The sequence below is a fragment of the Orycteropus afer genome, unplaced genomic scaffold, assembly GCF_000298275.1.
Source record: "Orycteropus afer afer isolate SDZICR_OR568_19922 unplaced genomic scaffold, OryAfe1.0 scaffold00009, whole genome shotgun sequence".
NCBI lineage: Eukaryota > Metazoa > Chordata > Mammalia > Tubulidentata > Orycteropodidae > Orycteropus > Orycteropus afer.
The window spans coordinates 7,228,356-7,241,328 of NW_006921596.1; the positions used below are offsets into that span (position 1 = coordinate 7,228,356).

Consider the following 12,973-nt stretch of genomic DNA (forward strand, 5'->3'; position numbering starts at 1 on the left):
TGCATCTAGATGGCAGCTTGCTAGCTTTTAAGATCCCAGTCGCTACTCGCCAAAGTAGGAGGTGGAACAATGTTTTGTGTAGTAATACATACATCATCATTTCTGTCTGACTTTTTGCTTTTTCATTTCACTAAAAAATATTTCTTTACAGTACCAATCCTTCCTTCACCGTTTACTTTAGTTTCAGTGCCCTTATCATAGAAGAGTCCATATCATAAAAGATACTTCTTTTATGATTAAAAAAAAAAACCAGTGTTGAATAATCAGAACACTTCTGCCAGATTACCTAATGTCAGTTTGTTTTCTGGTACTGCTGCTTCTACGTCTTCTTCCTCACTGTGTGGCACTGGTTCAGAAGCATTCATCTCCATGAAGATGTCTTCTGTTCATTCCTCTCGTGTGGTGTCTGTTACCTCTTGAATTTCTCCAAGATCCATATCTTGAAAAAACTCTGTGTGTAAGTGGACCCACACAGTTCAAACCCATGTTGTTCAAGTGTCAGCTGTACAAGATTCCACCACTATTCAAAAGTTTACTTTGGCCACTTTACTTTTACAAAAGACCTAAATCAGTACTTGTTTTTGCTAACTGAAAGAAATCTGAAGAGGATTTTTGCTTTAATTAAAAAAAAAAAAGATAAAAAGTGAAACTAGTGTTTAGCATTTGTTTTGCAACAAGCTGTTAAAGGGGCAGTGGTGCATCCCAGGCAGCGAGAGCTAAGCTCCTTCCGTGGAAACTACACTCAGCATCTCGCTGCCATAGGTTTTTTTTTTTTTTTTTTTCTAAGCTCCTTCCGTGGAAACTACACTCAGCATCTCGCTGCCATAGGTTTTTTTTTTTTTTTTTTTCCTTTAAATTTTGCTTATTTTGTTGTTGTTGTTGTTGTTGAGGATATACATAGCAAAAACCAGAACTCAAACTTACTGCCATTGAGTTGATTCTGATTCATAGCGACCCCTCCTTGGGTTTCCAAGGTGGTTTCTCTATAGAAGTAGATTTCTCAGTCTTCCTTCCATGGAGTGGCTGGTGGTACTCCTTTTGATCAAGGTTTTTCTATGGAATCTTTGACCACCAGCCACTCCTCACAAGGAGGGTTGGGCATTCTGCTTCTGTAGTGATACTGCCTTGGAAACTCAAGGAGGGGTCACTCTCAATCAGGTCTTGACTTGATGGCACATAACAACAACAACAACAACTTTGACCACAATGTTCAATAATGGTAGTCAGGCACCATCTACTTCTCTAGTCTCATGGCAAAAGAGGCAATTTTTCATGGAGGCTATTAGCCACACATTCTACATCCTCCTCCTATGCCTGACTCACCTTCTTTCTCTGTTATTCCAGGTGAATAGAGATCAGTTGTTGTGACATGGATGGCTGCTTCCAAATTTTTAAGGCCCCAGGCCCCAGGCACTGTGCAAGCCATAATAGCCTGGAACTGAGTCTGTGAACACTGGGTATTAGTGTTATTTTAGGTTTTATGTGTTATTTGGTATGATTTGGTAGGTTATATTTTGGGTCTGGCAATGTTTAAAATTCTTTTCCAAATAAATTAATAATTGCTTCTTCACTTTATACCAAACCAAAAACCCACTGCCATTGAGTCAGTTCTGACTCATAGCAACCCACATTGGGTTTCTGAGGTGGTCAATCTTCATGGAAATGGATTGCCAGGTCTTCCTTCCATGGAGTGGCTGGTGGGTTTGTACCGCCAGCCTTCTGGCTACCAGTCAGATGTCTTAGGCACTGTACCCCCATAGCTCCTTTATACCATTTTGACTTATAAAAGGTTTTGTAGCAATGCTCTACTTTGAGATACTCACTGAGTTAATTCTGACTCATAGCGACCTCCCATCGGGTTTCTGAGACGGTAAATCTTTACAGAAGTAGATTGCTCAGTCTTCCTTCCACAGAGTAGCTGGTGGGTTTGAACCACCAATCTTCTGGTTAGCAGTCAAATGCCTTAGGTGCTACGCCACCAGAGCTCCTTCTATTTTGGGATAGTGGGGGGAAAACCTGGTAAAATAATATAGTCACCGTTAGCACACTGTTGCAGTTATGTCACTAAAAACATTTCTTTACGTATTGTACGTAAGTGCATTATGTTGTTGTTGTTGTTGTTATTTGCCATCGAGTCGGCCCCGACTCATAGTGACCCCTGCCTTGGTTTCCGAGGCAGTATCACTACGGAAGTAGGATTGCCCAACCTTCCTTCCGAGGAGTGGCTGGTGGGTTTGAACCGCCAGCCTTCTGGTGAGCAGTCAAGTGCCTTAGGCACTAAGTGCATTATAGCTTCACTAAATGTAAAGCTGCTATTTGGTCATTGTAGTCTTAGGAGTACACAGAACATCAACAGCACCTAAACCAAGTGATCAAGCCAATAATGGAATAAACCCACATTGTGTACCTCGTGATATGAAACAGTGGAAAGTCCATCACCCATGCAGACTTTTTACCGGTATGTCAGACATGAGTCTGTCATGAATAATCAATTAACAATGCCAGATTGTGGCTTCTTTCAAGATAACTGGACTGGACTCTTGAAAAATGACAGTATAGAAGACTTAAAAAAAAAAAAGTCTAAGGATGACTAGATGAAAAAAGACTAAAGAAATATGACAATTGAATGCCATTCATGATCCTTATGAGGATCATCCATATTCAGTGAAAGTACATTTTGGGATAATTGGATAAATTTGAATATTGACTGTATGTCAGATGATGATACTATAATATCATTAAATCCCTTGGGTATGATAGTGATATTATAGTTATGTAGAGGAATGTCCTTATTTTTAGGAGATAGTTCTGAAGTTTTTAGGGATGAAGAGTAATGATATTTGCAGCTTGTTTTTAAATAGAGAGAAAAATAAAATTGTAGATAGAGAAAGCCAGCTTCTGTTAACTGTTGATGAATCCAGGTGAAAAGTATAAAGGTTTATTTATTGTAGCATCTTTTCAGCTTCTATATAGATTAGAAATTTCTCTGAATAAACTATTGGTAGAAAATTGCTGTGAAAGAAAATACTGCATTACAGGCAGCATATGGACAAAAGTCAGAGATTGACTTTTTTCCCAGAAGGCTTCAAATACCTAACAGAGAATTTACTTCATTGCTCTGCTAGGCACATTATCTGTCATCTGACTCTCTCAATCATTTACCTGCTTATGCAGGAAAAGTAGCAGAGTTTTTTGGTAGGAAAATGTCTCTCATTTGGAAAAATGCTGGAATACTTACAGAAATATTATGAAACCCTTTTTATGTTCACAATTTTAAATTCTGATGACTTGTTTAGAGAATTCCAATGTAAAATTAATTGAATTTTTGTTTTAAAGTCTACTTGTAAATGCTGATGAAATCACATAAATTATTTATAAGAATTCCTCAAAAATTAGTTAATTTTTCTCTCTGGAATTTACATCTATCTCTTTTTGATAATTAATTGTCAAATTTTATACAAATTAATTATATAACTAATTGTCAAATTTTTAATACAAGTTTATGAATTTAAACAATTATGAGTTCTTTGCATTTTCTAATTGTTTTTCCATCAGGTTTGCCAACAATCCATGAAACCTCACATCCATTTGAATTTGCGTACACGTGTATGTGAACTGAAGATTTTAAAAGACTGAGAGTCTTTTTATTCTGTGCACATTTAGGAGAATACTTTGGTGTTATTTGATTTAGGAATATGTAGTCAATATTTTATTGTTGGAGACAAGGCAGTTCTTCATTTGCATAAAAATATTTTGAAATAGTTTTTGTTTTTCTTAAATGTGATATTACAGGTATATTTTATCATTTTTGTTTTATTTTAGTGGCAGAAAGAAAAGCTTATTAATATATTTGAATTTTTAAAATGTGAATTTTATATTGAATTGTAGGTCTGTCTGTATCATATTTGTATAGATTTAAGCTTTTGAACCTATTCAGTTATACCAAGTCTTATAAAAAAGCTGAGCCTATACCTTATATCATGTTAAAATTGTATCATGTAGGGGTTTTGACATTTTTTGTTTGTTTCTAGAGGGAAAAGCTTGATTCTTCAGAGTTTGCTTGTGAAATATAGCTTTCTTTACTTTTTTATTTTTGAGAAGAGTAAGGGGTTTTCTAAAAGAATATTGACTTGAAAGAATATTTTTGGACTGTTTCAATGTGTATATTTATTGGACAAGGGAAAACTCCAGGCGGGCATTGACTTGATACCCCCAGCACTCTCCAGGGGCTAGAGAGGGTGTCTTGCTGTTCCCTCCCAGGTAGATTTATTGCTGTTTTAGGAGTTGAATATAATAGGTGGCTGCAGCTTAATTTTTTAAAACAATCAAATTGTGTAACTGATTCTACCAATTTACTTAATGCTTTTCTCTGGGGAAGTGATAAAACTCAAGTATCTAGTTTCCTCACTACTTATATATTTATGAATATGAAATTCTGGTTTAGTTATAAAATCAACAATTCATATTATAGAAATATAAACGTTTGCACATAGCCTGTGATAAATATTCATCGAATAGGAGTAAATTTGAAGTTTTTTCCTTTATTATTAATTTAAATTTGCGTGTACCCAGCTTGCTCAAGAGAACAGAATCTCGCCAGTCTCTGGTGGAAAATAGACGATTTACTTTGGGTCTTCAGATTTACTTTGGGTCTTCAGATTCACTTAAATCTTCCCAAAACCAAAACCAAACTCACTGCCATCGAGTTGCTTCTGGCTCGTAGTGAGGCCTGTTGTGTCTGAGGCGGTAACTATTTATGGAAGTAGATTGCCCTATCCTCCTTCCACAGAGCTCCTGGTGGGCTTGAACCACCAGCTTTCTAGTCAGCAGTCAAATGCCTTAGACACTTGACCACCAGAGCACCTTCCAGAAAGGTAATAAATACATCCCAATGGCCCAAATGTTTTTACTGAAATGTAGCTGCTCTTTTTATTTCTCAGTCAGAAGAAAAATAGTCTTCTTAAAGTTTTCAAATTTAATTTCAGAAGAAACAATAACTAGGAAAACTTTATTAAAATGAAAGAGTACTTTATTGTGGTTGAATTACCTTGGAATAATTTAGTCTTGGTTTAATATTTGTTGAAATTAGGAACAGTGAGACTTATTTTAAAGGCAGTTTTATAAAAACCTGACTTGATTTTGGTTTTTTCTGAATTATTTTTTCAGTTTTTGGATGAAGTAGGGATGATATGCAGAATACTTCATTGAGTTCATTATATTCTAACTACATTATATATGTTCTGTTTCCTCCATATCAATGCCTGGTCCAGTGTTATTTATGCCAGGGTTTGCCTCTGTTGATACACTTGTGCCTGACATCAGAGAGAAACTAGAATATTTCACAAACTCATGATAGTTTTATTGCAGTGCCCACATAAGGAGGAATGATGTGCTAATGATGAATAATTTAGTTTTTACTGTCATTCACCATGTTAAAATGATAATCATTATTCCTAGTAGTGTCTATGAGATACGCAACTGGAGGAGGTTAATTATAGTATACTTTTTAAGGAGAGAGGTTATACTTATCAAGAAGTACAATCTCTAGATGCATTAGTTAAGATTGAGTAAAATAATGAGTGAGCCACTTTTGTTTCTCAATAGAAACCTTTTTAAGGTCACTGATCCATAATAAAAAAAAGAAGAATTTACAGATAGAAGAGCATATTAACCCAGTTTAACAGCTATAGTTTAGCTATTCTGTTTTTTTCTTCTTTTTTGCCAAGCAAGAGGTGTAACCTGTGGTGAATTGATTTTAAATTAAACCTGAGAATATAAAACTTTATGCTCAAGTAGATCATGTATTTTAGAGACTACTTCCAGTTAATATTTTGGGCCATTAAAGAATTTAAAGAAGAAATTGCTTGGCAAAGAGAGAACTAAAATGATAGGAAAGACACAGAGAATATACACATGGAAGAGGAAACTTAAGGATACAGAGGTAGAGAAACAGAAAAAGGAATAAAGCAAGATACATATAGAGGCTTAGCATATTAGAAATATTAATTAGTTAATACATTTAAATTCTATTTTCTTATTGGATTATGAACCTCGAAATGTTCTCCAAATGTTTGTGTGTCTAATTATACCAAAAACAAAACTCACTGCCACTGAGTTGATTCCAACTCACAGCAACTCCCATTGGGTTTCCAAGGCAGTAGTTCTTTACAGAAGCAGGCTGTCTTGTCTTTCTTGTGTAGAATGGCAGGTGGGTTTGAACCACTGATCTTTTGGTTAGCAGCTGGATGTGAGATTTGAATTCTTCTTTCAATACAATGGTTCTTTATCATATGCCACCTCCTTAAATGGGTGAACATTGACCAATTCTTTTTGGTACAGTGACTCTTGTGTATTCCTTTCATCTTCTTTTGATGTTTCCTGCACCATTCAATATTTTGCCCATAGAATCTTTCAGTATTGGAACTCAAGGTTTGAATTTTTTTCTCTAGTTCTTTCAGCTTGAGAAATGCCTAGCATGTTCTTCCCTTTCGGTTTTCAGACTCCAGGTCTTTGCACATTTCAATATAATAACTGACTTTATCTTCTCAAGCTGCTCTTTGAAATCTTGTGTTCAGTTTTTTTTACCTTTTCATTTCTTCCATTTACTTTAGTTACTTTCCTTTCAAGAGCAAGTTTCAGAGTCTCTTCTGACATCCATTTTGGGCTTTCTTTCCTGTCTTTTTAATGACCTTTTGCATTCTTCATGGATGATGTTCTTGATGTCATCCCACAGTTCCTTCAGTTTTTGGTCATTGGTATTCAGTGCATCAAATCTTTTCTTTAGATGGTCTCTAAATTCAGGAAGGGTATAATCAAGGTCATATTTTTAGCTCTCGTGGACTAGTTTTAATTGTCTTCAGTTTCAACTTGAACTTGTATGTGAGCAATTGATGGTCTGTTCCACAGTCAGTTCGTGGCCTTGTTTTGGCTAAAGGCACTGAGCTTCTCCGTAGCCTCTTTCCACAGATGTATTTGACCTGATTCCTGTGTATTCCATTTGATGAAGTCCATATGTATAGCCACCTTTTATGTTGTTGGAAAAAGGTATTTGCAATGAATAAGTTGTTGGTCTTGCAAAATTCTATCATGTGATCTCCTCCAGCAACATTTCTATCAAAAATCAATAGTTCTCTCTGTAAACCATGCTTACCAATGACTTGTGCCTTTGTTCATGTTATTGTTTCTGTCTGGAATAATATTCCTACTCTTTCTCCATGGCTGTTTTATTTGTCTGTTAGCCATCAGCTCAAGCCTGGTATACTGGAAATTTTCTTGAACTTAGTGCTAAATTATGAACCTCTTCTCATTATGCCCTCATTCAAACCTCACCATTGACTCATCTTGTTATACTAATACCCATGTGTGCTTACCTCTAAACTCCCAGTTCTTGCATATAATACAACCTCAGATGTCTGTATTCTTTAATTTATTTAGAAAAGGGTGTTAAACATAGTTTCCAACTACTATGTGTATTTGTGTCTTTTTTCCTTTTAATTGTATCTATCATTTTTGCTTTGTGAGTTTCAATATCTGTTATTGGTTGCCTATGTATTTAGAATGGTATGTCTTCTTGATGAAACATTCCTTTTATTGCACTATCAGTTATCAAACGAAAACAACACCCAAACTCACTGCCATCAAGTAAATTCTACTCATAGCAACCCCTCCTTGGGTTTCTGAGGTGGTATCTCTATGAAAGTGGATTGCCCAGTCTTCCTTCTGAGGAGTGGCTGGTGGGTTTGAACTAGCAGTCAAATGCCTTAGGCACTATGCCACCAGAGCCCCCTTTGAATGGAGTGATTAATCTATTTACTTTTAATATAATTATTGATATATTTGGATTTAAGTCTGCCATCTTGCTATTTGTTTTCCATTTATCCCTTCTGTTTTGTTCATTTGTCTGTTTCTCTTTTGTTCCTTTCCTGCCAGTGTTTCAAATTAATAGAATATTTTTAAGCTTTCCATTTTATTTCACCATTGCTGCCTTAGATGTACCTCTTTTTATTATTGTTTAGTGTTTCTCAATGGGTAATGATATGCATCCTTAATCTACCAAAGTCCATTTAGAGTCAGTATTGTACCATATTATACTTCTCACTTGACATTTTACATTTCCTTCTTTCTATAGTTCATACTTGACACTTCCCATCTTACAATGTTTCTACTTTTGCTCTAAACCATAAGTGTCTTTTAAGGAAATGAAAAGGAGAAGAGAAAACATTGCTTTTAATTCCCACTTACGCAAAACATTTCTGGTACACTTCATTCTTTGTCATACATCTGAGTTTCTCTGTTGTCAATTTTCCTTCACCCTGAAGAATATCCCACAACATTCTGGTAGGGCTGTTCTTTGGATAACCAAATTTCCCCAATTTTGCTCATGTGAAATTTCATTCTTGTCTTCATTTTGTTCTTGTTTTTGAAGACTATTTTTGACATATAGAGAATTCTGTGGACAGGATTTTGTTTTTTCCTTTTGAATACTTTAAATACGTAATTCCTTTTGTCTTCTGACTTATTTTTCTTTTCTTTTTTCTGATGAATAATCAGCCATCTTTTGTATCATTCTTCTAACTGATCATATTTTTCTACAACTGATCATATTTTTCTACACAAATAATGCACACATTACATAAGTCTTGGCAAAACCTGCAACGCCCTCACATTTTAGCTTTCTACACATGCTATATGTGAAAAATATGGTATTTGTCTGGCTGCTTTCACCATTTTCTCTTTATGTTTGGTTTTCAGAATTTTGTGCTAAACATGCTCAATATATGATAGCTTAAGTGTGACTAATTATTTTTCACATTTATCTATCTTGTCTTGCACTGAGCTTCTTTAATCTATGTGCTTATAAAGTAATGTTTTTCACCATATTTGAGTAATGTTTGCCTTTTTTTTTTAAGTTTTTCTTCTCTCTTCATTCATACTCTTGTTGCTTCTTACTACTGAATTTATGTTTATATTGATTATATTGGCAACAGGTTTGTGAGGGTCTTAAAAAAAATCTTTTTCTCTCTCCCTTTTCTTCCAAGTGACTTTTTCATTTCCATTATTATTCTTTTAATTTCTAAAGTTTCTGTTTGGTCTCTGCTATAATTTCCAGTTCTCTGCTGACATTCCTTTTCAGTTCACTTATGAGACTATATTTGTTTTTTATTCTTTATCCATATTTTCCATAATGTTTTGAATATATTTACAGTAGCTTATTTAAAGTCCATCTGCTAAATCCAACATTGGAAGCATTTCAGAGTCAGTTTCTGTTGGCTTTTTTTTTTCCTCTTTTTTTTGCTAACAATCACGTTATCCTCTTTCTTTACATATCTTTTAAATTTTGATTGTATACTGGACCTTATGGATGATAATTATAAAGGCTTTGAATTTGTAATATTTCTCTGAAGCATGCTTATTTTTATTTTAGTAGGCAGTTCAATTGCTGGCTGATCACCTTGAACTTGTATAGGCTTGGTTTTATACTTTGTTAGTGTGGATCTTTCAAAAGCACAAGGTGTTTCATACGTCCCTGTAACTTGACACTGCACAATTCCAAACTTTGTCTGCTCTCCAGATCTTGTGAAGTCTTAGTTTTGGCCTTGTTCAGTTATGATCCTTATATCCTTTCTAGTCTCTTAACTGGATGCCTGAAGGTTAGCAAAGTGTTAGTTAAGGTCATGTCTCCACTCTGGCGGAGCAGGAACTCCAAATATCTCCAGCATTGTTCTTCTATATTTCTATTCTGTTTTTATCTGCATAGTAGGTGCTCCCTGATACGCCTCAGGTAGACTTGCCCTGTTTATATCCTAGCAAGCCTTCAACCAAGGGACTGATAGAGACTTCCATGTATACTTCTAGAGTTTCACTCTGGTTTCCTTCTCTGTGCATTCAGCTATTTCACATACCTGGATTCTGATACCTGCTTTAGCTCAGTGGGTAGACTATGATTTGCTTGAATTCCAGCTTGCTGTGGGAAGTTTTCCCCAGGCCAAGAGCCAGCACAATTTGTAGGACTCACTTTATAAATTTCCCTTTCTGCTCGTATACTAACTGTTCTCCAGTGCCCAAAGCAGTTGCCTCTTTTGTCCAATGTTATGGCTATTTCAATAGCAGTTTGGTTTTTTTTTTTTTTTTTTTCTTCTTTCCTAGCCAGAAGGCTAAATGCTATGTATTTATTTTGAATGTTTTTCTGGACACTTTGAATTTATATAGCTATTTTCATGGAGAACTATTAATTTTATAGGAATAGTCTTGTGATGATTTTTTTTCTTACCAAAAACTTTTTAATAGAGGATGAGATATTCTTAATTAAAAAAAATACCTTCTTTATATCTAATTTAAGCCTTCAACAGTGTATTCCCTGTTATTTTCTCTTATCTGTGTTAGTACAACTATCTACAACTGATCTTCAAAATTGAATTTCTCTGGTCTATTCTCTTCATTGGATCCAGGGTGATTTTTTTGCATAGTTTATCAATCACTTGTGCCCTCTCCATTTCAACTGAACTGCCCTGTCTACCCTGATCATAGCCCTTATCATTGATTATTTTTATTGATTTCTTTCTCTCTGCTGGATTGTACGTTCTTTGATGACAAGGACTATATTTTTCTTGCCCACTGTCTTGTCTCTAATACCTAGCTGTATTACTGCATGTAGTAGGAAATCAATAAATAAATGAATGAGCAGTATTTTGTGTTTAGTTACTTCCAGCAGTTATAAAAATTCAAAATGTAGATTTTTAGGTTGTTGTTATTGTTATGTGCCATTGAGTTGGCCTCAACTTATATGAAGGGCAGGCCTAATAATGATCCTGCATTTTCAAAGGATGCTTTTCTTTATTGTTTGTTTTTTGCTTTTAAGTAATTACAGATCATGAGACAAGTAAACTGACTAAAAACAGCAGCTCAGTTTTCAGCTCTATCAAACCAAACATACATGACATTATTAGAGCTATCAAATCAATCAGAATAGTTTGATTGGTTGCCCGTGAAGACGATGCACAATTCCTCACAATTCTTCGTCAGAACTTAGAACCATTTTAAATGCTTCTCTCCCCACCCCCATGTGTGTAAACTTGGGCTTTAGAATCTGGGACACTTATATTCATAGCCTTCTCCACAGCTAGCCCTTTTACCGTAAAAAACTAATTGCTATCTCGTTGTGTCAGTTTTAACGCAAAGTGACCCTATAGGGCAGAGTAGAACTGTCCCATAGGCTTTCCAAGGCAGTAATCTTTATGGAAGCAGACTGCCACATCTTTCTCCCGTGCTTCAGTCATAGATAAATTACCTTTCCTCTCTAACTTTCTACTTCCTCAGCAAAAAAATGGGATTATTGTAATGATTAAATGAGATAATATATGTAAATGAATGATCAAAATATCTGGTGTAAAGTAAGCTCTCAATAAATTGTCACCATTGTTATTATATGATGTTATATCTGCAGCAACATCACCAAATGACTAGTTAATTTTCTTTGACAAACTAATGCTACCATTATAATTGTTGTTGTTATTTGCCGTCGAGTCGGACCCGACTCATAGCGACCCCTCCTTGGGTTTCCGAGGCAGTATCACTACGGAAGTAGGATTGCTTGCCCAACCTTCCTTCCGAGGAGTGGCTGGTGGGTTTGAACCGCCAGCCGTCTGGTTAGCAGGCAAGTGTCTTAGCCACTATGCTACCAGAGCTCCCACCATTATAATAGTTGAAGCTATTAATACTTTATATCACATTTTCCCCCTCTAAAGGTTTATACCTTGAAGTTTCAAGCAGATAAAACCAGCTAGTTACTGGATGTATATCTAATGGAAGGCATTGTTGAATGAACTAAAATGCCACCCTAGCAGCATTAAATACATGGTCAAGCAAGGAAGGCATATGCCTTTTGAACTTGAGCTTCCTTGAATCCAAGTAACTGTTATATAACCTAAAGGAATTGGCAGTAAAAATTTCCTTAACTCTGTGAATTTTAAAAATCTGTTGATGAACTTTTCCATTATAGAAATATCCTTTAAAGTTTCATCCAAGACAATGTGGAAAACATTGTATGCTATTTTTAGAGTGACTGGCTTGCTTCCTTAAAAGAATTGATGTTTGGATGAGAAATCTGCACAAGTTTTATCTTGTAATTTTTTTTTTATTGCAAAGTTCTATATCTGCTGTAAAAATGGAGTTAGTAGACATCACCAGAACACAGGATTAGCCAGATAGTTAAATACTTAATTATCAAAAGCTCTGCTTCCTTTTCAAATGCCTTTCCAATTTGTTTCATGAGTTATCTCTCTCACCCAGGCACATTGATGATGACAAGGGAAGGACCCATGAGCTGGAGCATTCGGCTATAAAGTGTATGCGAGGAATTCTCTACTGCTATATGCGCCAGGCTGATAAGGTAAAACACTCTAATATGGACTAGAATCCTCATATCTTTCAGAAGGATTAATTTAACCAGTAGCAATAGCATCTTCTGAAGAAGAATGTACTTTAGAAAGGTAAAACCACATCTTAGGGCAGTCTATAAAAGTTAAAACAGCCTGCCTTCCAAGCGCAGGGCTCTGAAATCCTGAAATTGAAGGGACACCTTAAGCCAGAGACACTTGAGAATTGTTATATGGACTTGAATTTTTTTTGTGTTTTGCACCTGGCATTTGCTTGATAAATATCCTGTTTCCTGGGAGCCACACAAAAATCCCTAACTCTAACCAATATTATACTATTTAGGAAAAATTTTTTCCATATTACTTTTGGACATGTGAAATATTTTGGCTGACATGAACTTTAGTTTAAAAATATGGTCATGCACTGCATCATACCCATCTGTGGTCCCATATGGTTTTAAAATAGTTAAGAAATCCCAGTTGGAAAATAGGACATAGTGAGTGCAGCAGCTTCCTGCATGTGACACCTGGTGTGTCTCCTGTTTCTTGTATACAAAGGAATTACACGCTTTCAGGTGTACATATATCATATATATATA

General features: G+C 35.4%; 1 protein-coding gene across 1 annotated transcript in view; it reads left to right on the top strand.

Moving 5' to 3' along the window:
- PHKB (phosphorylase kinase regulatory subunit beta) overlaps positions 1-12,973 on the top strand; it is a 286,088-nt gene that overhangs the window by 48,136 nt on the left and 224,979 nt on the right. Inside the window, exon 4 of the mRNA XM_007947818.1 lies at positions 12,289-12,388. Coding sequence (XP_007946009.1) covers positions 12,289-12,388 — 100 coding nt within the window. The remainder of the gene's footprint in view (positions 1-12,288; positions 12,389-12,973) is intronic.